Source organism: Salvia miltiorrhiza, chromosome 1, assembly GCF_028751815.1.
Source record: "Salvia miltiorrhiza cultivar Shanhuang (shh) chromosome 1, IMPLAD_Smil_shh, whole genome shotgun sequence".
In the NCBI taxonomy this organism is placed as follows: domain Eukaryota; kingdom Viridiplantae; phylum Streptophyta; class Magnoliopsida; order Lamiales; family Lamiaceae; genus Salvia; species Salvia miltiorrhiza.
Window position 1 is genome coordinate 60,784,716 of NC_080387.1, and position 26,921 is coordinate 60,811,636.

At 37.1% G+C, this 26,921-nt stretch overlaps 3 protein-coding genes and 1 long non-coding RNA gene across 4 annotated transcripts; 3 read left to right on the plus strand and 1 right to left on the minus strand.

Annotated features, from left to right (window-relative positions):
• Positions 1-7,159: 7,159 nt before the first annotated feature.
• Positions 7,160-8,162, plus strand: LOC131000716 (germin-like protein subfamily 1 member 11). The gene is made up of 2 exons (XM_057926764.1): positions 7,160-7,332; positions 7,461-8,162. The coding sequence occupies exons 1-2, from the start codon at positions 7,215-7,217 to the stop codon at positions 7,988-7,990; spliced, it is 648 nt and encodes a 215-aa protein (XP_057782747.1). The 5' UTR covers positions 7,160-7,214; the 3' UTR covers positions 7,991-8,162.
• Positions 8,163-14,234: 6,072 nt separating this feature from the next.
• On the minus strand, positions 14,235-15,076 carry LOC131000654 (germin-like protein subfamily 1 member 11). The gene is made up of 2 exons (XM_057926674.1): positions 14,924-15,076; positions 14,235-14,842 (listed from the first exon to the last, which is right to left on the minus strand). Exons 1-2 carry the CDS (start codon positions 15,039-15,041, stop codon positions 14,298-14,300), a joined length of 663 nt encoding a protein of 220 aa, XP_057782657.1. The 5' UTR covers positions 15,042-15,076; the 3' UTR covers positions 14,235-14,297.
• A 4,438-nt stretch (positions 15,077-19,514) lies between these two features.
• LOC131000789 (uncharacterized) lies at positions 19,515-21,330 on the plus strand. The gene is made up of 3 exons (XR_009093794.1): positions 19,515-19,708; positions 19,790-19,870; positions 21,210-21,330. It is a non-coding gene; the product is annotated as an uncharacterized LOC131000789 (long non-coding RNA).
• A 337-nt stretch (positions 21,331-21,667) lies between these two features.
• LOC131000683 (putative germin-like protein 2-1) lies at positions 21,668-23,195 on the plus strand. The gene is made up of 2 exons (XM_057926715.1): positions 21,668-22,384; positions 22,480-23,195. Exons 1-2 carry the CDS (start codon positions 22,264-22,266, stop codon positions 23,013-23,015), a joined length of 657 nt encoding a protein of 218 aa, XP_057782698.1. The 5' UTR covers positions 21,668-22,263; the 3' UTR covers positions 23,016-23,195.
• The last annotated feature ends 3,726 nt before the right edge of the window (positions 23,196-26,921 follow it).

Genomic DNA, 26,921 nt, shown 5'->3' on the forward strand with positions numbered 1-26,921 from the left:
AATAAAATTTCTATTTCAGCAATAATTAATAGTTATGTAAACATTTTGGTCTAGTTATAAAGTGATTAATGCTTGAGGTAAAAGGTTTTAGCATTATATATTGCTCTATTGGTTTAGTAGGAACATAATTTTTAAAACACTGTGAGATTATAAAAGCATATCCAAAGGTTTTGTGACATTTGAGAGAGAGCAACAATATATTATGACATGCATAATAAAAATATTTTGTGATAGTTTTAAATGTAGCAAATTTAATTGCATGTATATATAGGTGTCACAAAATTTGTCACATTATAAATGTAACAAAATTTATCTACATATTTTTGTGTATAATAACACAAGTATCTGTATAGATACCTCATCCGTCCCAACTTTTAGTATCCATCTTTCCATTTTAGTCACTCTCATATTTTGGTATCCATTTATTTCACTCATAACACACTCAACCACTTTATTAGAACTCGTGTCATTCTCAAATGGATAAAAGTTACAACGAAGGGAGTATATGTGAGGATGTAGCTAAACTTTGTTACATTTAAAAATGTAACTAATCTTATGAAAATACTCTTAATATCTTTAAAATTATGTGACTACTTGTAACGTCCGGAGCTGAAGTAAGGTGTGATTGTCGGTGCACAAGGCACAAGCAAAGAACAACTTCTAATAATGTTTCAAAGCAGAGGGGTACATAAATGAATTGAAACATACCAAAAATAGAGAAATTCCAAGAATATGTAGGAATATAACTGTATATTCCCGATGTGAGCTTAAATAAGCGTCAGAGTGAAGATAAAGCACAAGCATGCTAAAAAATACTTGTGCTGGTTTGTGAGGACAAATGTCAAGCCTGGAGCCTGGTCATTATAGGTGGTATCAGAGTCGAACCTCTCACAATACGGTGTGGTTCGAAGACAAATCAACTGGAAGTGGGCATGTGATGTCTGGGCAGAAGTAAGGAGTGATTGTTGGTTCGAAGACTCATGACTTATCTGTAAAAAATTAAGAATATATTTGTAGTTTTTTTCTTAAAAGACTCATGACTTATCTGTAAAAAATTAAGAATATATTTGGGTTAATTACGCCAAAAATCATGAACTTTGGGCCTATTTCCAAATTTTTCATGAACTTTTTTTTTATCAGAAATTCCCTGAATTTAAGAGGTTGAACAATTTTTCCATGCTCTTTTGCTCCGATGAAGCTCCGAGCTGACATGGCGCCGACATGGCATCTACTATGACTAAAAATAGACACATGGAAAAAAAAAAAAAAAACCTCCCATCGTCTCCCCCCTTTCCCCCACCCCCCAAACCCTAATTTCCCCTCCTTCCACCCGCCGCCGCACCAAATCCGCCGTCAGCGCCTGCAGTCTACCCACCAATAGGGGGAGTAAAGCCAGTCGCCTTCGTCCCCCACCCACCCCCGCAGATCCACTGCCTTGCCGCTCTTCTCCACCACCACACCTCTTTCTCCACCGCCCTCTCCCACAACCATTACCAGACCCGCCGCCCTACGTCGCTATCATCTTCTTTGATGTGCCCGGGGCCTCCATTGAAGAAATCAGATGGTAAATTGAAAATTTGTAGATTTGGGGAATGAGTTTCCTTTAATTTGTGGGAAATTTTTTTTTTGATCTTGTGTGTGTGTGTTAGGGTTGCTGGTGTCGTGTCTTTTGGGAAAGTAGATGGCAGCCATGTCTGCAAGTCTTCGGAGATGGAGCGCAACCACCGCGGATCCCCTCCGAATCCCTACGTCTACTCCCTCTTCGTCAACCCTAGTGCGCCGATTTTCAACTTGAAGTCGGCCAAGGATGAGAATGTCGAGATTGATGGGGCGATGAATGTGAGGGCTGAGAATTGCAGGGTGATGGACAGGGATGCAGCGAAGATGTTGTTGGCGGCGGTAAAAATTCCGGCGAGCTCAACCACAACTGAGAGAGAGAGAGAGAGAGAGAGGTTTGGGCTCAAAACGACGTCGTTTTGATTCATCGCCTGCGACACCACGTCAGTTTTCAGATCATTTAAAAAGTGTCATGTCAGCACTCAATTTGGGGATTCTTGAAAGTTATGGATCGTTATTCAACACATTAAATTCAGGGAATTTTTTATTAAAAAAAAAAGTTCATGAAAAATTTGAAAATTGGCCAAAAGTTCATGGCTTTTGGAGTAATTAACCCAATATATTTCAAATTGTTTTAAATGCTCAATTATGTTAATCTGTAAATATAAATATTTATTTACTATGGATTTAATAGTTAAGTGGATTAACGTAATTAACAAACTAATTGTTTAATATTTAGTCAGTGGGATCATAAGAATACGCGAGGTGGTATATTATTTAATATTAATAATTTGTAGTGTATCTATAAAAGTTTAATTACATGTAAATGGATTTGTTTAAATGACTGCTTAATTAAAATTTGCCCGTCATGTTTTCTTTGCTTGTCCGTTTGCGGAGCATTGCTGGGAGGCTGGTGGGTACTCGATTCTCTTGGCTTCTGTGAGGGTGAATTGTGAATCTTTTAAGGAAGCAATTTCCTATATTTTGAATATGACCGATGGGGTTGGTGGCTAGGGCGAGTATGTTATTGTGGCATATTTGGAAGGATAGAAATAAGGCGGTGTGGGAGGATGTTCTACCGAACCCCAGCCGTACTGTGGCCCTTGTGAAGAGTGGTTGTTAGCGCGTGATATTTCTTCCTCAACTGCTCCGATGACTGCTGCTCCCTCTGTCGCCGTGTCATGGGCTGGTTGGCATAATATTCCAGAAGGTTGGGTGAGATGTGGCGTGGATGCGGCATTCTTTGCCCAAGATAATTCCATGGGGATTGGAATTGTGATTAGAAACCATGTTGGGGATTTTGTGATTGGCAAGTCGATGAAGGTTTGGGGTCATAGGGAGGTTGCTGAGGATGAAATCATGGGGGTGAAGGAAGCTTTGTCGTGGTTAAAGAGTCTTGGATACTTGCATGGTTGGGTGGAGTGTGATAGCAAGATTGCATGTGATGCTATTTTGAAGAATATGGGGCTTATCAATGAAAGAGGCGTCCTTGCTGATTTTTGCCCTAGAGAATTGGCCTCCATCCCAGAGGTTCGTTTGTGTAATGTTCGTCGTACTAGAAACGCTATAGCACATTATTTAGCTAAAGCCGCGAGAGATATTTCCACGATACATGTTTGGAATGAACCTCCGTCATTTGTGGATGATCATCTCCATGTCCCGTGTTCGTGTGGTGAATAATATCTTTCCTTTTTCCTAAAAAAAAAATTTAAAATTTGCCTGCTTTCTAACATATTAATAATTGCGGTTATTCATTATTGTTAAATATAGTTATAACTTCTAGTATTACCCTTCAAACTGATTTTATTTACTAATTATTTTATTTTATATATAAAAAGATTAATTCACAAGTACAACGATTTTGATATTTTGTAAATAGTGAGAAAGAAAAAATATTGGAAATGAATTCAATACAAGCCCTCAATGGTTTCACAAAATATATAACTTCAAAGAATAAAATAATTAAAGGGGGAAAAAAAAGTGCCATATATGGGCCTAATAAAAACGTATTTTATCGTCATTTATGTAAGAGTTTACTTTGTCACAGTGCCTAATTGAATTGAATTGAATTGAATGAGGATCATTGCTGAAACTGAAATAAATGGGCCTAATTACTTTTATGCAAGTTAATATGCCTAATTACTTTTTAGCAAATTAATGCTGAAAGTAAACTTAAGCTACAACTGATATTCGGAAGAAGAAAAAAAAAAGGAAAAATGGGATCAAATACAACCTTAACATTTATCCAAAGGATTAAGTTTGAGCACTTTTCTTACATGACAAAAGCTTTTTACTTTATTCATATTTTCACTTTTTTACTACTTAACACACAAAATTCTAACTCCTTAAAACTCGTGCCGAAAAGAAATTGCTCAACTTTCACGAGATGGAGGGAGCATTAGAATGCATGTGTTCATAATAATTAGTAGGAATGTCAATCAGGTCAATCCATCGGGTTTCGGGCTAACCTATCAGATTACATGTTATTCGCGGGTTGAATTTTTTTTTGAATTAGAAATTTCCAATACTAACCCTAAATATTCGAGTTTCGGGCTAGCCCATCGGGTTAATCGAGCTCAAAAATTTATTTTGAAAAAAATTAACTAATACTCCTTCCGTCCACAATAAATTTATCACAATTTCTTTTTTGATTCGTCCACAAAACATTTGCCACTTTCATTTATGGTAGTAGGGTCCACACATCTGCACTCAGTGCACTCACTTTTAAAGTGGGACCCTTACTTCACTAACAATTTTCCTTATATTTTATTAAAACCCGTGCCATCCAAAATGTGGCAAATATATATTGTGGACGGAGGGAATATATATATATATATATATATATATATATATATATATATATAGGGGAGGGCTAGAATAAAAACACTCTTAAGTGTATAAAATATAAATGATTTTCAGCCTTTAGATCATCAAGATCTACGGTTGATTCGTAACCCTATTGGATGAATTCGTGGTCCTGAGTTCGAATCTCAAAGGTAACAAAAATTTATTTTTCGCAATTCGTAACCATGTTGGATGAATTCGTAACCATGTTGGATAAAATTCGTACATTAAAAAACGTTTATATTTTATACACTTAAGAGTATTTTTATTCTAGCCCACCCCTATATATATATATATATATATATATATATATATATATATAGGGGAGGGCTATAATAAAAACACTCTTAAGTGTATCAAATATAAATGATTTTCAGCCCTTAGATCATCAAGATCTACGGTTGATTCGTAACCCTTTTGGATGAATTCGTGGTCCTGGGTTCGAATCCCAAAGTTAGCAAAAATTTATTTTTCACAATTCGTAACCATGTTGGATGAACTCGTAACCCTGTTGGATAAAATTCGTACATTATTAAAAAACGTTTATATTTATATTTTAAGAAGTGTTTTTATTGTAGCCCTCCCCTATATATATATATATATATATATATATATATATATATATAGGGGCGCGCTCCAGTGAGACCCCCTATTTTTCGTGTAACATGAGTACAATGAATAAGACATATAATACTAATGAACAAAACGTATATCTAATGAACAAGATGTATATACTGATGAAAAATAAAATTTAAAAAATTCGTAATGAATAAGATATATATACTGATGAACAGGGCCGTATCTACTGATGAACAATGCAGTATATACTGATGAATAACAAAATTTAAAATATTCTGCTCCCTCCAGGATTCGAACCTTGCGAAAAAAAATCACCCTCCAGATACAATATCAGTCATAGGATTGATAAAATAAACGCACCAAATCGTGCCCTAGATCTCACTAAAATTAAGGGGTCTCATTGAAGCGGCCCCCTATATATATATATATATATATATAGAGAGAGAGAGAGAAAGGTTAAACGGAGAATGCTAAATATTTAGAGAATAGAGAAATCGGAAACAAAAACGAACAGATCTACAAATTTAACGAACAGATCAATGTACCGCATGAACAGCAATTTGAACAGACGTATTTAGTAAAAAAAAAGAAAATCTCGCCACCAACAGGATTCGAACCCTGGGCGAATTGCTGTTCATGCGGTACATTGATCTGTTCGTTAAATTTGTAGATCTGTTCGTTTTTGTTTCACGATTTCTCTATTCTCTAAATATTTAGCATTCTCTGTTTAACTTGACCATATATATATATATATAGGGGCGCGCTCCAGTGAGACCCCCTATTTTTCGTGTAACATGAGTACAATGAATAAGACATATAATACTAATGAACAAAACGTATATCTAATGAACAAGATGTATATAGTGATGAAAAATAAAATTTAAAAAATTCGTAATGAATAAGATATGTATACTGATGAACAGGGCCGTATATACTGATGAACAATGCAGTATATACTGATGAATAACAAAATTTAAAATATTTTGCTCCCTCCAGGATTCGAACCCTGCGAAAAAAAATCACCCTCCAGATACAATATCAGCCATAGGATTAATAAAATAAACGCACCAGATCGTGCCCTAGATCTCACAAAAATTAGGGGGTCTCATTGGAGCGGCCCCCTATATATATATATATATATATATATTACAATATTATATTTGTAATAAATAAATATACGCATAATAAAGATGTACTCCATCCGTCCCACGAATCTTGACACGTTTTCCTTTTTGGGTCGTCCCACGAATCTTGACACGTTTTCATTTTGGGTAATAATTATTACATTCTCTCTCCTACTTTATCACATTTATTACCGTCTCTCTCCTACTTTATTATTTTTATTACCTTCTCTCTTCTACTTTATCACTTTTATTATTTATTAATTACACACTTAAAACACTAATTTACAACTTCTAATTAATTCCCGTGTCGAAACCAAACATGTCAAAATTCGTGGGACAGAGGGAGTAATATTTTTATTAAATAAGTATCATTTTTTAATTTTACATCTAAATATTTTATATTAGCTAGGTATTGGATTAAAAATACAGAGAAGTCAAAAGATGAGTATAACTTTCTAATATTGAATTTTTAATATTGAATCAAAATATATTTCACAAATTTTTGAAAAAATTATCTTATTATACTAATTTTCATAAGCAAAGTAATGAAGTTGAAAATAAAATAACGAGAAAATTTTCACATAATCAAACAAACACATTATTTTCGGGTCAACCCTATAAGATTTCGGGCTAGTTTCGTACCGACCCTATCGGGTGCCGGACTATTTGATTACGGGCTAATCGGGTTGTAATTTTTATCAGATTGAAAATTTTCACCCCTAAGTAATCCTCTCGGATTGGCGGGTTAATTGGTCAGCCCACGAATTTCAAGCTGGATTAACATCCCTAATAATTAGCATAATGAAATGAGGAGATTTATTCTAATTATGAATTACTATATATATAAAAAATTATTTCGGCTTGTTTCAGACTATGTATTATCTTATTCAACAAACAGGCAAATGCCTCAAATCCATTATGAATACAAGCAATTACTCCTAATTTATTAATTAGCTGAGTTTTCTATATATGTATCTATTTAAGGCCGCAATAATACAGCATTCCAATTTCAGTGGAAGACCTCTATAAATAGAGGCTGCAGCTTCCAGTTTTACAACCTAAAACAAGCAAGTTTTTTTGATTTGCATTCAGTAATAAATAAATAAAAGCATGGCTTCAAATGCTATTTTCCTCATCACATTAGCCCTCTTCAATTTCATTTGCATCTCCTTGGCCTTCGACCCTCGTCCTCTTCAAGATTTCTGTGTTGCAGATCCCACGGGAAATGGTAACTAACCTTGTTTAGTCTTATGTTGAATTATTTTACTGATATATAGCAATTGCATGCAAATTTCTCCTCAACTATTACAAAAAATTCTTATATATGTATCATAATGATAATGATATATTTGGCAGCAACATGCAAGGACCCAAAAACGGTTACTGCCGACGACTTCTTCCTCAGCGGTCTAGATCGGCCCAAAGGCTTTAACTCTTACGGCGTGGCCTTGGTGATTGCGGACCCAACCACTGTCCCGGGGTTCAACACTCTAGGCTTGACATATGCGCGGGTGGAGTATGCGCAGAATGGCTACTTCCCGCCGCACATTCACCCTAGGGCGTCAGAGGTGATCTATGTGGCGGAAGGTACGGTCGAGGTCGGGTTCGTAACTACGTACCCAGACTACAAATATTACAGCAAAGTTTTGAACCAAGGTGATGTCTTCATCATCCCTGTCGGCCTCGTCCACACCCAGCGAAACGTGGCCAAAGGAAAAAGTGTTACGTTGGTGGCTCTCAACAGCCAGAATCCCGGCAATATTTTTATCCCTGACAATGTTTTCGCGGCGAAGCCCGCCATCAACAGCCATTATCTAGCCGGAGCGTTTAAGCTGCTCGAGTTAACTGTGAGAATTTTGCAGGGGAAGCCGTGGTTTATGTATTAATCGGCATGTGACTCTTCCACTCGGTTTGTCTAATGGATTAATAGCGTTCAATTTCTCAGATGGTGATTGAACGCTAGAATAATGTGAAGTCGTGTTTGAATAAACTTAATTATATCCTCTCTTTGTATCGTTAAGTTAAGTTTCCGTAAAAATGTTATAAGTTGATGTTGGTATTGCGTATGGGTTGACTATGAGCGAAATTGCTATTAATCCCTAACTTATATATTATAATTATAATCAAATTTAAATATATTTAAAATAATTCTCTTAAATAAATGATTGGCAAAAGTACTCCCAATTAAATGTTGCCACTTGCCAAGCATCCCAAACTTTTACCATTAATTGAACATCTGCGCCTTTTATGGTTAGAAAGTTAAAATAGTCATCATATTCTTAATGCTTTATTGAATTGAATTAGGCGCATATATTAATTTGTTGAACAGTAAACTTTAAGTCAATCGGCCAGATGATCAGATGAGATCCTCTGTCCCACAATATTGTGTGTACCACGTGTACCACTCTTCATTTCTTTGTTTTATAAATTGTTTTTTATAAAAATAAAAATTATTATTATATGATAAACTCTAATTAGTATTTATTATTGAAAAATTAATATTTAAAAAATTATATACCTTAACTTTGAATTAATGAACCCAAATAATATATTATTAATTCAAATAAATATAAAAAAATAATTATAAACCCTAAATGGATGAGTGAACCCTTGTTAATTATCTTTATATTATATAAAAGCATAATAAATCAAAATTGAATAAAAAATAATTTTAAAATATAAAGAAATGAAGAGTGGTACATGTGGTACACACTATATTTTGGGACAGAGGATCTCATTTGCCAGATTATACCTTAGTCAATCGACCGTTAAGGCAGCGAAAGAAATGTGTGTGATATATATCTATCAAGTATCAACCATATGCAGCGTACCGGGTAGATAAGCTACTGTTTTCCGGGTAACTGGTATACCCGCCGATTAACCATCGGGTATACCCGATTACCTGCATATTTTTTTAATGTTTGATATTGGCTAATACACTGTATTAACTAATTTAGTACAGATCAATCTAGTGTTTGGTATTATTTAGTAATAATACGGATGACTCGGTTTAATCCCACAACCTAGTATTATTAATCTAGATTTCTTAGGATTAATAATACCACCTTCCCCCTAGGATTAACTTAAATCAGGATATTCTGTATTTAGCCATGATAGCAAACACCAACTCAGTATTAATAATCTGTCATTATCCACGCTAAATATTCTGGTTACAAATTATCCTACATAATCCTTTACTGAAAATCAAACGAGCCCTAAGGGTTATAAATATTATCTCAATTTGAATAAAATAGATTGGTAAATAGCCACTGACTTTTATGGCATTATATATTGATTTTTATGTGACAAATGCCTAGTACCCCATTGTTTTTTTTTTTTTTAAAATTTCATTCTTTATGAATCATCATAATCAATGAAATAAAAACTATTTGGGATAAAGAAACTCATCAACAAATAAAAAACATCAATTTTGAAATGTTGAAATATCCACCAATCCATTTATCCTTTTAATTAAACATGCTACTTGGGCTATAGAAATTAGGACTTATAATGAAACAATAATTTTAATAGCTAGATCGAATAATTGGATACCTGAATAGCCGGATCAGGTATCGACACCCGGGTATTAGGGTACCCGATTTCATAAGACGGTACGGGTACGGTGTGCTACTTTTGATTTATTTTCGGGTCAAGTACTCGGCCAAAATCGGATAGAGTACCCATCTCTACCCAAATATCCACCCCTAATCTTATGCTATAAATGATAGTAATAATTTACAGATAGTAATGTATAAATAATTCACACTCCAATAACCTACTGTGTTTTATAACATAGTTCACACAAAATAGACTTAAATCATCCAAACTGTATGTTATTATATGCACCAATTATAATTTACATACATGATCGATGTCACTAGTTAACCAATGAAAAACACTACACCCATCAAAATTTTCCCAAAAAAATTACCGAGATGCATAATTTTGCGGCTACAGCTGCTTGTGATTCACTGTCATCTTCAAGAGCATGATCTATGCTGCACATCTAACAGCAGAAGGAAATTAAAAATATATATCAAACATACACATACAATCACATAATAAAATATCTTTAACTTATTATAAAATGAACTCTTAGTCAGAGCTAAACAAGCTAAAGCATACATCGCAGAAAGCAGAGTAATGGCTTTTGAATGAAAAGCATCCTCTTCACCTCGCCACCGCTGCCTTTTCTTCATCTCCCCACACACATTCTGCCCATTACCTCAAACTCTTCAATTACTCATACTTATCTTCATCATCATAAATAACAACCATCACAATTTACTAAGGGCAGCGCGTATCCATTCCTCCGTGCGCCTAAATGTCAAGTCGAGAGTGTTGAACCCCGGCACCGTGGCTGATGAGGCGCGGACGGCGATGATGCCGTATTCGTTAAAGGGTCCCGACAGATCCAGACCGCTCAAACCGAAGTAATCGATGGTAATTGTGTTTGGGTCCTTGCATGTTGCTGAAAAATATATTAGTATCATATTATCAGGGAGTGAATCATGTAGATCCCACCCCTTATAATAGTATATAGATCATAACTAAGGACCATATCATATGTGCATGTGTCGCGCTAGGAGAGTGACACGTGATGGATGCCTTCTAAGGGCTTCCATGGCAAAATACACACAGAGGTTAAATAAGAATAAAAATTTTGAAAATTAAATATATATATATATATATATATATATTTTTATCGAAAATTCATATTTTATCTGCGGCTGTCGTCAAAATTATACATGTAATTGAACACCAATATAAATAAAGATAAATAAAAATATGAATGACGCTGGATAGAATTATGCATGAGAGGTATCAGTATGTGACCCATTTGGAAAAGTATAATCCATTAAATGGCCAGCGACGAGAGCTACCCGATAGTGTCACATAGTACTATGCATAAAGAAAAACATAAATATGTATAACTTACACACAAATATGCATATCATTAATTATTCGATAGGGAGAGACACCAGAGAGTTTGCATACGGATACTTTCTCATGTATATTTTTATCCAACATTATGTATATTTGAGTTTATGTATTAATAAAGAGATCTACATGATTCTGACACTACTGCTGAAATAGAAATTTTATTAGAAAGGAAAAAAAAGAAAAACAAGAGTCAAAACAAAAGCAGTCTTAAACACCCGCGAGAAACCACGGGTAAACGAAAACAAACACCCAAACTATGAGAAAATATTTAGAGATTCATCCTCATCCAAAGAGTCGTCGTCGTCCAACATATCTCCCCATCTTTTAGAAACAACCGCCGACATAGCTCGAGCAGCGTCGGAAGAAGAATGAATCACAAAATTTTGTAGAATCGCACCTCCATCCTGAGCATGTTGGACTTTATTCAAGAACTCCACTGGCACAATATGTGCTCCTGCGCCCTGCAAAACGGCACCATCCGCACGACTCTTACTCATATCCATACCATTCTTGATTATACGCCGGAGCCGGTGCTTTATAGAGGAATCGGAAACCCTCCCCTTCTTGGTAGAACCCTTTGGGCGCCCACGGCCGCGAGGTATGGGAGAATCCTCCATCATCGCCTTTCCTGGCATCACCACCAAAGCTAGATCCGATTGCGGGACCTGAAGCATAGTCTCCGCAGAGGAAGACGACCCAAGTTGGGCCTCAGGGAGGACCTGATGTAGAATCACCGCAGAAGAGGGAGACCTGGGTCGGGCATCAAGAACAGGCTGCCCACCAGAACCCGTCGGAAATGGTTCCCGAGGTGAAAGGGACGCCGAGGGGTGAGGATCCTCAAACGGCCCCTTAGGCAAAGGCTGCGTGTCATGTCGCTCTGGAGTATCCGCTTCCTCTTCAACTGAAAATTCCCCCTCCTCAACATCGAGACCAGCAAATTGATTTTTTCCCGTGGCCAGAGACTCCTGCTGCTCTTTAGGCTTCCAGTTACTAACTTTAGCAGGAGGCTTGAAAGTATTCAACACCTGTTTGCTGACTTCCTTCGCTGGCATATTGGCATCCTTGTTCGTCCTCTGATTATTGCCTTCCTTAGTTGGAGCCTGCTTGGAATCATTACCATCGGCATTGATTTTAAGCCGCTTGCATTCATCGAGAACGTGGCCTGTTATTTTGCATAGAGAGCAGTAGCGAGGCAAATGTTCATAGACAAATTCCACATAAAAGGAAGTAATATCGCAATCAATTGTCATAGAGTCAATTAAAGGAAGAGACAAATCAATCTCAACAAGCAATCGAGCAAAACTTCCCACTTCCCGATTCGCCGAAGCGCCATCCAATTTGATAGGAAATCCTAACGTACGTCCTATGGCCGCAAAAACCTCTGGGTGCCAATATTCAGCGGGCATATTATATATGCGAACCCAAACTTGACTGAGGGAAGAAATCTCCTTATGAGGATCAAAGTTGCGAGTCCATTCACGCAATCGAAGTGAGCCAGAAGAAAGATCCCAAACCGTTTTGGCCTTGGCTATGTCTTTGTCTTGTTGCGTTCCGAACTTCAGCGTGAAAAATCCTTTTCCCATCGGAATCAATTGCCAACCATTTTTCAGGTTCCATAAACGTTGCAAGTCGGATTTGATGTCTTGTGTAGATCTCGGTTTGTCACCCTTTTGTAGGAAAAGTCGCCCAATAGCGGCATGCTTAAAGCCCTCCAAGTTCTTATCAATGAGGGCCTTAGGGATGGTGAGTGAGAAACCGCTCCCCGTTCTCTCGGAATTCAGCGAAGTGAATTTGTGGATGAGTAAATCAGGCTTCCGCTGAGACGATGTATGAAGCAGAGATGCAAAGGTCCTTTTCGTAGCCTTAGCAGACCCACTGTCTCCAGTATCCGCGATCGGCGCAACACTTGTGTGAACAGCCTTTGGCGTCGGTGTGGTAGCCGCACTTTGTGCCTGAATACCAGAAAAGTTGGCTCCATGGTTCGCATCTCTTACCAGATGGGAGTTCGGGGAAAAGTTGTTAGAGATAGGAGGGAAATCAAAACGTGAAGGCAAGGCCGCCGAGGAGTTCGGGGCTGCGAGAGCCTCCGGCGCCGTCATCAGGAGATCGTCACTTTGAGCAGCTGAGCCGTGAGCGCCGGTGGAAGTCCGGAGTCGCGGCCTGCCGGTGCAGATGTCGCAGATCGGAAGTCTCAGCGGCTGTCGCTGCTCCTCCGGCGCAGGCGTCGATGAAGGTGAAATAACGATGTCATGCGGCTCTTTAACCTCCGGCGGCCTGCAGCTGGGCCCGCTTGAGCAGCGCGTCCGTCTTCTCGGCGTGGCTCCCGACGGCGAGCGGCGAGAGCGCGGCGTCGAGCGAAGCGAGAGCGGAGGTCTGCTGCAGCTGCGAGGAGGCGGCGTCGTCGGTTCTGCTGCTGCTGCGAGGAGCGGAGGGCCGATCTGCTGCTGCTGCGAGGAGGGTCTGCTGCTGCTGCGAGGAGGGCCGCGTCGTCGGTGAAGCAACGGCCAAGGAGAAGCCGGGGAGGGGGAGATGGCACCGGCGTGGCGCCGCACACGCACAGTTGGTCAAAAAGCTTGTGCTTTCATTTTTCGCGTGGGGGACAAAAGCTCCCTACTTTTCTTCACAGTTGGTCAAAAAACTTCATGGGGGCATCGAGTAGTTAAATGAACATTGCATATGATTCTGACACTACTTTAAATTTGAAATTTTAGATCCGGATCCGGCCTAGATCCGACCCGTGGATCCGTTTTATTTTATATGTATATTTTATATTTAGTTTACTAATAATATTCACTAAATTAAAAATAATAAATAAATTATATTCAAAAGAATAAAAACTAAAAGTAATTAGATAATAGTATTTTATGTTATATTTTTCATGATGGAAATCAGATGTTGTTTATTTTGTGAAATTTTTTTAATTTAATTTAAAAATAGCATATCCATGGATCTGGACCCGTGGACCCGCGGATCTGACGGATCTGGATCTGGATCCAAAATTTTCAGATCCACGGATCTGGATCTGGATCTGGATCTAGTATATGAAAACGGATCTGGATCTGGTATTGGCCAGACCCGGTTCAAATCCGGCCCGTTGCCATCCCTAGTCTTAGTAATTAGATTGTCGTGTTTAAACAAATAATACAATAGTTTGGATGCACAACCAACATCATAACATTTTTCTCATAGAAGGATATAAACTTTTACTTATTCTTGCTTTCAACCACTCGTGAAATTGAACACAATTTATTACACAGGCACTACCGATCGATTAAACCACGACTTCGTCTGCAAATCTTTGACAGTTTTCTCGTCCAGCTTAAACGCTCCGGCCAGATAATAGCTGTTGATAGCGGGCTTCGCCGCGAAAATAGAGTCGGGGATATAAATAACGCGACGATTCTGGGTGTTGGACGCCGCTGTTATCACAGTCTTTGTTCTCGCCACGTTTCGCTGGGTGTGAAGGAGGCCGACAGGTATAATGAAGACATCACCTTTATTCAGAACTTTGCTGTAATATTTATATTCTGGGTAGGTGGTTATGAATCCAACCTCCAACATACCTTCCACCACATAGATAACCTCCGATGACGAAGGGTGGGTGTGTGGCGGCAAGTATCCGTTCAGCGCATACTCCACACGCGCAAATGTCAGGCCAAGAGTGTTGAACCCCGGCACCGTAGCCGATGAGGCACGGACGGCGGTGATGCCGTATGCGTTAAAGGGTCCCGGCCGATCAAGACCGCTCAAACCAAAGTCATTGGCGGTAACTTCGTTTGGGTCCTTGCATGTTGCTGGAAAATATATTATCATACTTAAATAATAATTTAATAAAATAATTAAACATAAGAAATAAATTAGTGGTTACAGGTTACCGTTTCCCGGGGGACTTGAAACGCAGAAATCTTGAAGAGGACGAGGGTCGAAGGCGAAGGAGATGCAAATGAAATTGAAGAGGGTTAATGTGATTAATAAAATAGCATTTGAAGCCATTTTGAGTTCTTACGGAATGCAAATCGAGAAAGCTTGCTTCTTTTTAGGTTGAGAGTGGAAGCAACCTCTTTTTATAGTGTCCGAATGCTGTGTTGTTTGACTTAACTAGTTTCTTATCAAAATTATAAGAAAATCTTAGGTCAATTATACTCTCAAATAAATTAATTATATCCAAAGGCTCGCTAATTAAATTTGCCAACCCTATATATTCTAATTATGAACACAAAAAATAACAAATTGTAATATGCATGTATCGATTTTAGTTATAGATTGATTATAATTTTAAATTGTCATAATTTAATCACTTTGAATATAATTTTATACATATCATATATTAAGGGGTCTTCTTGTTGTTGTGGATATGATATGACAATTGTTTCGTTAAAGAATAGATTTGAGGAACTGAAAACTTTTGAAAGTATTTTTGAATTTTTATATGATTCAAATATATATATGCACACACACACACGTTAAAGTCATTAAATGAGAATGAATTAAGAGATTCTTGTGTTAATTTTCATTCTACCTTTGCTCATGACAATTTAGCCTATATTGATTAGATGATTTTTAATCAGAATTGAAAGTGTTACAATTGACTTTGCCTGCTGATTTATTATACGCCAGTGAGATTCTTATATTTGTCAAATATGTAAATTGTTATCCGAATGTCTCAATTGCTTATTGAAAGAAATTAAGTGCCATAATGATGCTTTTTTAGTAAATATTTATGTTAAATTATGAAGTGTCATATATATATATGGGCCTAATAAAAACATGTTGGCCACTATTTTGTCATTATTTATGTAAGAGTTTACTTTGTTATAGTGCCTAACTGAATTCAATAAAATTGAATCAGGTTCATTTGCTGAAACTGAAATAAATGGGCCTAATCACTTTTATGCAAGTTAATATGCCTAATTAATTTTTACCAAATTAATGCTGAAAGTAAACTTAAGCTACAAACAGATATTCAGAAGAAGAAGAAAGAAAGGGAAAATGGGATTAAATTAATGCAGCCTTAATGTTTCTCCAAAAGATTAAGTAAGCCCCTAAAGTTAAGTACAAATAAACCCTTAATATCATAATTATTGACATACATATCCTTCCATTCTATTGGGCCGTGAATTTTTCTTGTCCCCTTAGGGCCAATTATTTTTTAAGATTATACACTTTGGAAGCATATCGCTATACACAATTACAGATGCCTTTGTCGACGACTTTTATGGGCTTTTTTGGGTGAACGAGATCAGCGGCAAAACCATGGATTTGATAGTCGAGTCCAATTCAACTTTGATGATTTTTTGGAGATCATCTTCCTTTGAATTAATATGCATACATTACATTATACTACAAGTGAAATTTTTTCAAATATCAAAAACTATGGCACGCTCATACTCAGGATTAATCCAATGAAACAACACAACATATCACGGATTATAAGGCATCTTCGTTCTGGGAGATTTTGAGGAAGACGCAGGGAATGCAGCTGATGGATATTGCTGAAATCATGTTTGATTTGTTGGAGAAAGAGGAGTACAATTTATGGTGCATGATTTTATGGAAGATTTGGTCTTATGTGTGTAGCTTGCGGCATAAAGATGTTGATACCATACAAATGCCTTCGGTGGATGATTGTCGTGCTGTTTTGGAAGCTTATGAGGATGCTAAACCTATTAATGGTGTGGACCGGTGGTTGGGGGTGAAGCTGGGAAGGAGAGTTTGGGAGAAACCGAAGCGAGGGAGATATAGGGTGGATGTGGATGCGCGATATGATCTGGAGAAGAGGGAGTTTGGTGTGGGTATCATTGTGCGTGATCATGAAGGGAGAATGTTGTTGGCGGCTGCTAAGAAAACTTCGCCGACGACGAGTGTTATGATGGCGGAGGTGAGGGCTGTCATTCATGGTATCATCTTGTGTGTTGAAAATGCAATAGCTCCGGTGGAGGTCTTCACGGATTCCATTCTTGCTGCTAGAGCGATGTTGGATGAAGAGGAAGAAGCTCGATGTTTGCCGGATGATATATTCAAGAGATCCTTCATGTGGCGAGACAGAACTTGTTGATAGGTATTAAACATGTTTATCGCGAAGTGAATGTGGCTGCCCATTCTCTCGCTAATTTTGCTGGACGTATTCAGGAGTCTCAGATTTGGACATGTAATTTCCCTTCATGGCTAAGGGAGTGTGTTGATGCTGATAGTTAGTAATATAAGTTTTCGTCTTCTTCCTCAAAAAAAATAAATCGCCCTAAATTAAAATTTAGATTTGAGCTCATGCACAATATTTTACTCCATTTGGAAGGGACATGTAACAAGAGTTTGTTTGCAAATTTTGATTTACCTATTACAGCCACATCAACATGAAATATTAATTATTTAACTCTTAAACCACCAAATTTAACTACTTATTTGTGTGCGTGTGGTGGTCTAGCGGTTAATGTTGAAGGCCAAAGCTTTTGAATTCCACACATTTAATTTTTTTATTTAATTGTTAATTTATAAAAAAAAATAACTACTTATCAAGTTAGTATAAATACAGTCTAATATAATATATAGAACCTATTTATTTATATATAAAGTAGTCTTTTAATTTTTATTATTACTGTTCAGCCATATTTTGTGATGAATTTCTGAGTGTTTATGTGTTCTATTGATTTATATTTTGGTCTCGTTCACTCAAGAGTTAATTGATTTGAGTTTATGGGCTAATTTTATTATCTCAGGATTTTATACTCGAATTAATTAAAAAATGGAGACAGATTTGAGCTGAGTGTCCTGAACAAGAATTGAAGTTCATTTCGATATGAGTTCGTGGGCGAAAGCGGATCTAAAATTGGATTTCAAACGAGAGAGAACGGGCCAAAACAAGAACAATGTGCAGTGCAGTGGCCGCGCGACCGGCTCTCGCTGGAGAGGCTGCGCCAGCCGCCTCCTGAAGTCGTGGGGTGCCCCCGACGGCCGCCCTCTGGCTGCCACCGCCGCCTCCTGATACGATATATATACACTCTCGTTTTTAATCAGCGTCTGACTTCGATTTTTTTATACGCAGCCGCCACATGCACTTCTCAAAACAGATTAGAAGGCAACCGACATTTACCATTATTTCTTGAATTGGTAGACATAGACGTCTGATACATTGGATTGATGATTTATGATTTTGCTTTTCAATTCAAGTGTTGGATATTAATTTTCTTCCCTATAATTGCAAGTATAAGATTTGTGGTTCATCACACATCTCTATATTAATATTCATTTCATCATATTAATTTGTAAGTTGATAGTTATTTCATTTTCGATTCTTCCCTACACCAACTTGTTTGATTTTGATGCTTTAATCTAAGGTTTAAATTCATGATGCTTTGCTAGTTATTCCATTGCCTAATATTTCTACTGTTCTAGCATTCGTTCATAAATTAGATATATCCTCTAGGTTAATTGAGTTTATCATCACTAGTTTTTTTGTTAACTATTCATATGTGATTATGAATCGTTTAATTATGTTGCTTCCTAAAACTCTACTTTAGAACTTTAGGTTTTATGCTTTCTTTTACTACTTTATTTTATCTGCGTTTTACCTATTGCCTAGTTAGTTTTATATTTTTTTTCTTTCAATTATGCGTTAGTTAATCAGATGAGGAGTGACAGACCCAATTATTGTTTAGAATGTTTAGGATTTTACTGCTTTCTGTGAGTAACATGAGTGAACGCCCTGCTTAGCCCTTCTTTGAGAGTATGACTTGGATTAGCTTATTCCTCTAGAATGACCTCGTACGATTGCAAGTCAATTCAATAGGTGTTTCGAGTTGAGTCAAATTTTAGCGTCGTTGCCGGGGAAAGCTTTAGGCGTTTGATTGTGTTACATTGTTTTCTGTGTTTATTTTGTTTCTTTCGTTTTGCTTGATTATTTTTCTTTTTCCTACCGGTGCGTTTGATCTTTTTGTTAAGTGTTGTGTTGCTAGGGCGTCGAAGTCTTAACAAGAATTTGGCATCCTACTTGATAACTTTCACCGTGCACGTGAGATGCTAGTAGCCCGAGGAGAAGATACCGAGTCTCTTTCTGTCAAGCGCTGAAGTTGAAAAGATGGCAGCTAGTAACCCACAGTACATGAGAGACTACGTCCGGCCCGTTATTCTACGCCCGGCCCGTTATTGGAGCGAAGACGTCTTCGGCTATAGTGCTCCCTACTGCAGTCAGGAATTGCAACTTAAAGCCCATGATTCAAGTATGCTTCCCTCCCCTCTTCTACGGGATTGTCACGCCGGATAAAAGAAAATAAATTTATTTTAATTCCAACAAAATAATTTTACAAAAGTATTTGTAAATTTATTTATTTAAATTTATATGCATTGCATATTTATTTAACTGAGCATTCACACGAGCTTTTAATAAGCGAAGCCTGAGGAATTACTACGTTCCTATAATTTTGACCCAAAGGATTTTAAGTGTCCTATCTCTCCTTCAACTCACTCCCACTTAAGGCTATCCCATTAGCCACCTTACCCTACTGCAGCCACCCTGCCAGCCCCCAATTTCAGCTTCAAGCCATGCCTAGAGGCAGGCTATCAAATTCCCAAACCTGCTTAAGCACGTTCAAGCTAACTTCAGTTAGCATTCTCAATATCCAAGATTTTCAGACTTCTTCCTCACACTAGAAAATCCAAGTGCAAAGGTAAGCTTAAGCTTTAAACCTGAATTTCCTTCATTCTTTCATAGTTCAACTGCAAATAACTAAAGGAAAATGCTGCTACAGTTTCACTACATCCGTTCATTGAAGTTCAGTTAACAGCAGCTCATCAGACCCCAACCATTTGCCAAATTTATCAAAAGCAAGGTTCATTTCAAACTTTCAAGTTTCCTTACGTATCATTCAGCCACCCATTTATTCATATATGTTATATCAGCAGCCCACAAATCATTTAGCAAAAATACTTCAGTCAAAGAAATTGTTTGTTTATGGATTTAATTGTAGTACTTAATAAACTTTTGGGTGTTAGTTGCTATCAACGTTAGGTTAGGGGCTTAAGTGTAGTTGGGATGGTAACATTAGGGGTGTTTTTGCATATTAACCTTATGGTTAATATATATTTATGTAAATGTCATATACATACACTCTGTTCATATATATATAAGCATGACTGTTGTTTAAAAAGAAAAAGGGAGTAGAAGAATGTTTTGAAGCATGATGATAAAAATGGAGTCTTGAGTCTTGTTTTTGCTTGTCGGGTCTGCCGAGTTTAGGAGAGAGTGTGGAGGGTGCCGGTAATGGTGGCTTGGCTACTGTCGCCGGAAGGACGAGTCGTCGGAGGTGGAGGGAGGCAGGGCACGGCGGTGGTTAGCTCCTGCTGCCTGCTTCATCTGCTGCTGTCGGCCGAAGATTTGAGGGAGAGGCGGCGAGGCAAGGGCCTTGTCGCCGCTCTGAGCCGGGTCAGGGTAGAAACGGTGGCGGTGATTCTCGCCGCTGCCGGTGGAAATTGGAGAAGAGAGGGAGTGTGGGCGGTGTGAACCGAGAGAGAGAGAGAGGGAGAAGAGAGTCAGGGGCGGCGGCCATCGTCGCCGGAGACGAAGAGGCCAGAGGGAATGGGAGGGACATGCGGCGCAGCTGTGAGTGCGCGTGAGTTAGTGTGCTTGTGTTGTGTGTGTGGTTGTGTTTAAAGTGAAGAAGAAAGGGTTTGGAGGTTGGGCTTGAGCATTGGGCCGACTTTTAGTTTTTAACCTGGGCCAGATCTTTTATTTTCCTATTTTTTCATTTGGGCTTGCTTATTAATTAAGTTAGGTTTATTATTTTATTTAATTGGGCCTGATTTTATTCTGATTTTATTAAAGTGTGGGCTACCTTTACTAATTTTGTTTGGGCTGCCTTATTTTAATTAATTGAACTATTAATTAGTTTAATTAATTTATTTAAAGAATAATTTGCATAATGGTATTATATTATTATTTGCATATGTTAAGTAATGACTTATTATATGCTAAAACATGACATGAAATTTGCATTTACATTTTGCAATAAAAGTATTTATAATTTATTTAGTTTTATATATAATTCCAATTATTAAAGAAAATCGAGTAAGGATATTATTGGTGTCCTTAACTCAAAAATTTTAGTTTTCAATCATTTATTCATTAAATTTTAGTTTTCAATCATTTACTAGTCTTTTCGTTGGTTTCAGGAACTATATGAAAAAGCTTAGAGTCAAGTATGGAGATTGTATTGGACAAGACATTATAGATTATTGTAATAAATATTGATAATAATAATTAATTATATAATTCGATATTTGTTGTTTATTATTTTTATTATTAATTAGATTTATTTTATTCAAAAATTGCTTTTGTAGGGTCTACAAAATATATCTAAAAATATCTTTTTTATTGCTTAAATAACCAATGAAAATTGATTTTTAATCAGTGTTTATCAGCATTATTGTGTAGCGGTGTCTATTAGCATAAAAGACAACGCTAAAGATGGCACTGATAGAAATACATACCTACGACAACGATTACTAACTAATTTTTAACAACGATTGATTTTTTTTTTTTTTTCCTACGTACGAAACCGGTGATTTGTACAGGTAGGCATAAAAATAAATACCAAGTATCTTTTAGAGCAAAAACTAACAAACATATGCCTTCTTTACCTCAAAAAAAACATATGCCTTCTATATATTTGATTTCTTCAATTGGCGCGTAACCAGGCTTTGACCATTTCTTCAATCTGCAATTATCCGTCACATTCAAATTAATGATTAAGACTTTCCATGAACATCTTCCAAGTGGCATGCAAGGGCGGCTTTTCTTAGTACTGATAAAAATGAAAAGGACAAGAAGCTTAATTAAGACAATCGAATATTTATCTGATTAGGGTTGAGTTAAATAGAGAATTATCTTTTTATTCATTATGAACAAATCTATTCATTTTACGAATAGATCAACATAAGTAATGAACAGTTTAGTAAAAATAAAGAAAAACTCGCCACAGCAGGATTCGAACCCTTGGCAAATTGTTGTTCATGCGGTACATTGATCTGTTCATTAAAATTATAGATCTGTTCGTTTTTATTTTACGAATTCTCTATTCTCCACAATATTTAGCTTCTCTGTTGAACCCTTCTCTATCTAATTAAACAAACCTCTATAAATACTAAAACGCTAACAGCAAATGTACTTCATCATAAAGATTGATCTAATTTTTAATCGAGCTTCCGAATTTGTTGTGCATCGATCATGGCTAACAACATTGTTTTATTAAGCCTGCTACTGGGAGCCCTGTGTCTTGGCTTCCTGGCATCTGCCTTGGAACCTAGTCCTTTGCAAGATTTTTGTGTAGCTGATGCCACTGCCTCAGGTATTAAATTCATTAACATAGTATGATATATTGTTGCTTTGGCATTAAACTAGTATTGTATATGCTCACAAACTCGTATAATCCAAAAATTTCAGCAAGAGTGAATGGTCAAGTTTGCAAGAGCCCTGGATCAGTTGGAGCCAACGACTTCTCCTTCAGTGGGCTCCACATTCCCGGCAACACCTCGAACCCTAACGGTTCAAGGGTGACCGCGGTGACCGTAGCCCAGTTGCCAGGGCTCAACACCCTCGGAATCTCCATGGTGCGCATTGACTACGCGGCGTGGGGAATCAACCCTCCCCACACCCACCCGAGAGCCACGGAGATCTTGACGGTCATTGAGGGTTCACTTGAAGTAGGGTTTGTGACCTCCAATCCCGACAATAGGCTCATCACAAAGACCCTTCAGAAGGGCGACGTTTTCGTGTTCCCGATTGGACTCGTTCACTTCCAGCGCAATGTGGGGACTAAAAATGCAGTTGCCATAGCTGCATTGAGCAGCCAGAACCCTGGGGTCATCACCATTGCTAACGCTGTTTTCGGGTCGAAGCCCGATATTAGTAGCGATGTTCTCGCCAAGGCCTTCCAGATCGAGCAGAGTGTTGTGTATCATCTCCAGGCCACATTCTAGGACTACAGATTTGTACTCTGTTTTGCCGTGTACTTGCTTTGCTGTGTCACATATGTTTCTTTTTCTTTCTTTTCTTGCTTGATTTCGGTAAGTAAATTTTTTTAATGAATGATGTAATAGCTATTAGTCCACATTGTAATTGATTTCGATATGTTATTTTTATTCAAAGAAGCTATTGATATTCTGTTGTATGTGGCAATGTTATACTCTCTCGACAACTTTATTGACCCCCTTAAGATGAAAAGAGATTTGTTATGTTCAAAAATAATGTTTCAGTGATCAACATTATGTTGTTGAGTCAATACATCAAAATATACATTCTCTTATTACAAAAACAAAAATATCAAGAGGATTAGCAAATTTTACTTGTACGGTGTAATCTATGGTAATTTTTAAGTCATAGCACCTAATTAGACATTTGTATTTAACTGATCAACACAAAAGTTTAAGTTCACAACCAACATCATAACATTTTTCTAAAATAGATGGATGAAATTTTATTTATTCTAGCGTTCAATCACTACTACTCGAGAAATCGAACACAATTTATTACACAATCACTACCGATCGATTATACCACGACTTTGTCTGCAAATCTTTGACAATTTTCTCGTCCAGCTTAAACGCTCCGGCCAGATAATTGCTATTGATGGCGGGCTTCGCCGCGAAAACAGAGTCGGGGAAATAAATAACGCGGCGATTCTGGGTGTTGGACGCCGCCAATATCACAGTCTTTGTTCTCGCCACGTTTCGCTGGATGTGAAGAAGCCCGACAGGGACGATGAAGACATCACCTTTGTTCAGAACTTTGCTGTAATATTTATATTCTGGGTACGTGGTTGCGAATCCCACCTCGATCATACATAGATGACCTCCGACGACGAAGGGTGGGTGTGCGGCGGCGTGTATATGTGAGGCCGAGAGTGTTGAACCCCGGCACCGTGGCTGATGAGGCGCGGATGGCGGTGATGCCGTATGCGTTAAAGGGTCCCGGCCGATCTAAACCGCTCAGACCGAAGTCGTTGGCGGTAACTGTGTTTGGGTCCTTGCATGTTGCTACAAAATATATTACCATGTTATCTATACATATATAAAAGCTGGTCCATCTAGCCAAAAAAATTTCCCGCCCTTTTACTCAATTTATTTTTGGAAAGTTGATCTATATTTGGAAAGTTGACTAATTTATATATATATATATATATATATATATTTATATTCTTAATTAAATCTATACATATATAAAAGCTGGTCCATCTAGCCAAAAAAATTTCCCGCCCTTTTACTCAATTTATTTTTGGAAAGTTGATCTATATTTGGAAAGTTGACTAATTTATAGGAAGATATATATATATATATATATATATATATATATATATATATATTTATATTCTTAATTAAATGTAATTAAATCTACATTTAATTGAACGGCATTTATTCCCATCATCTATATATGAAATTTATATGTAAAAATTTGTAGATCACTAATTTCAATTAAATCTTTTGTGAGAAATATTCATCCAATAAATAAAATTCAAAATATAAATACATATAAATTGCATGGGATCTTGTAGTCATTTGCAAAAGTGAATATTGTTTTTGATTTACATGCAATTTTAGACTATAGATTATTTTTGAATTCAAGAGAATAAAAAATTATTTACGAACCCGTAGCAATATCTCATATAAATTATTTTTGATTTACACGCTATCTCATAGATTGATTTCTAATTATTTTCAATTAAATCTTGTGGAGATAAACAAAAGAAGGGCTATATAAGGTGGGTGTTAATTTTTTGTTGTGATTTTTGCAAAGTATGACAAATAATAATAATAATAATAATAATAATAATAATAATAATAATAATAATAATAATAATAATAATAATAATAATAATAATAATATTCTTACTAATGCTAAACACGACACAATAGATCATCCAATCATATCTCCATAAATCATGACCCATATTGATTATGTTTCTATGTTTTGTCTAACAAATCAAAATACTAATATACCAATCAACTATCAACGAAATTATGAAATACATATTAAGTAGAGTAAGATATTGATTGGTATGCATGATTAATGGGATTTTTGTATCATCTTTACAGCTAAACAAAGGAGACGAAGAAGAAGCCCTATCTCAGGCATGCATGACGTCAGATCTAAGAGAGAGAGAGGTGATAGTGTGAAATATGTAATTTGGCAACATTTCATATATATCTCCAAAAAATGTAACAACTTTTTATTATCGTCAAACCAAAATCAACTCCATTATCAAAGCATCTCATTCAATATAATATATTAAATATATAAGTTTCATATATATCTCCCATCAAATGTGTATCCCCGTGGCCTATATAAACTAACTTTTGGTGTGAAATTTTTACTTATACTCACTTCTTCTTTTGATATTCATCATTTCTCTAATCTCAAACATGCCGACCATGTGGTCTTTAGTAAAAAAATTACAACCAAATAATGTCAGATCTGCAATGAATTAAATATGGGGCTATTTTATTTTGGAAGGGAAAGTTCTCACAGACCATAATGCAGGACATTGACAAACATGGTTTTCGTACCTCAATATCGCATGAATTGTTGTCATTTTCCCCCATGAATTGATTGCTAATATGTGTTTGTATCCCAATTTTGAGTTTTGTTGAGTTTTAATTCCTTGGTGTAGTTTTGGAGTGATTTCAGGGAAAATCAAGAATTAATTGGAGGATTTTGAAGACATGAGATCGAAGTACGTCTCGAGAGGAATCCGTGAGCGCAAACGGCGACCAAATCCGAGTCCGGACGAGGGAGAACGGAGCAAAACGAGCGGACTGTGCAAAACGCCCAGTACCCCGCGGTCACCACCCGCGGCCGCGGGGTAAGACCGCGGGTCAGCTGTTCCCGACTCAGGAGACACCCGCGGTCACCACCCGCGGCCGCGGGGCGGGACCGCGGGTCCCCTGAGCATCCCCCACGTTTGAAGGCCGCGGACGCGGGCCGTGACCGCGGGAAAAGGGCGGGGCTCCCCCAAATGGACCCCAAACGCGATTTTAGCCTCAAAACTCCATTTTTCTCTTTTTTTCCCCATTCATTCACTACACACACCCACTTCATCTTCCCCAACTCTCCAATCCCAAACCCTAGCCTCCATTCTCAACCATTTTTTCTCTCTTCCACACACAAAAACAACACCAAAATCAAATAAAGAAGGGGAAGACTTGGAAAGGAGCTCATCAAGACTACATGATTGAAGATCAAGATTATAGGATTTGTCTATGAATCTCTATCTCTCTATATCTTTATTTATGTTTTCTTATGACTTGAGATTTGCTTTTATTATGAATATGCTTGGCTAAAATCTCTTATCTTAAGGATTAGATTAGATGAATTTGTAATGGATTGATTTCTTTGTTCAATATATATCTTGATTGTGCTTATTGTTATCTTTTCAAGTCCTAGATTTATCTCTTGTATGATTGGTTGGCCACCTTTTGTGCATTTCTAATTTGTGATTTGAATCGGGAGAGGATAATTACAATAGATTAGGAGTTTGATACATATCATCTCAATAAACCGGGAGGTTGAGAGTTGGGTGAGGGCTTGTTGATCCTTTGTGCTCTTGGGAGTTATAGGTTAGAAATTGACCGGGGACGGCAATTATGACCCGTAATCTACTGTTTTAGTCGTCCGGGAGGGGGCTAAAACTAGTGGGGAGATCGCCCTAGATAAGTAGGCCATATCAAGATTTAAATTGATTTAGATTGAAGTTCATTACGATCTATCGAAATCTAGTCCCTAGGATAACTTTCATTCAAGTCATTCCCCAATTTATTCACTAAGTTTATGTTATTGTTATTTACTTTTCTTGCTTTATTTAGTTTTGTTTTAGTTATCAACACCTCTTG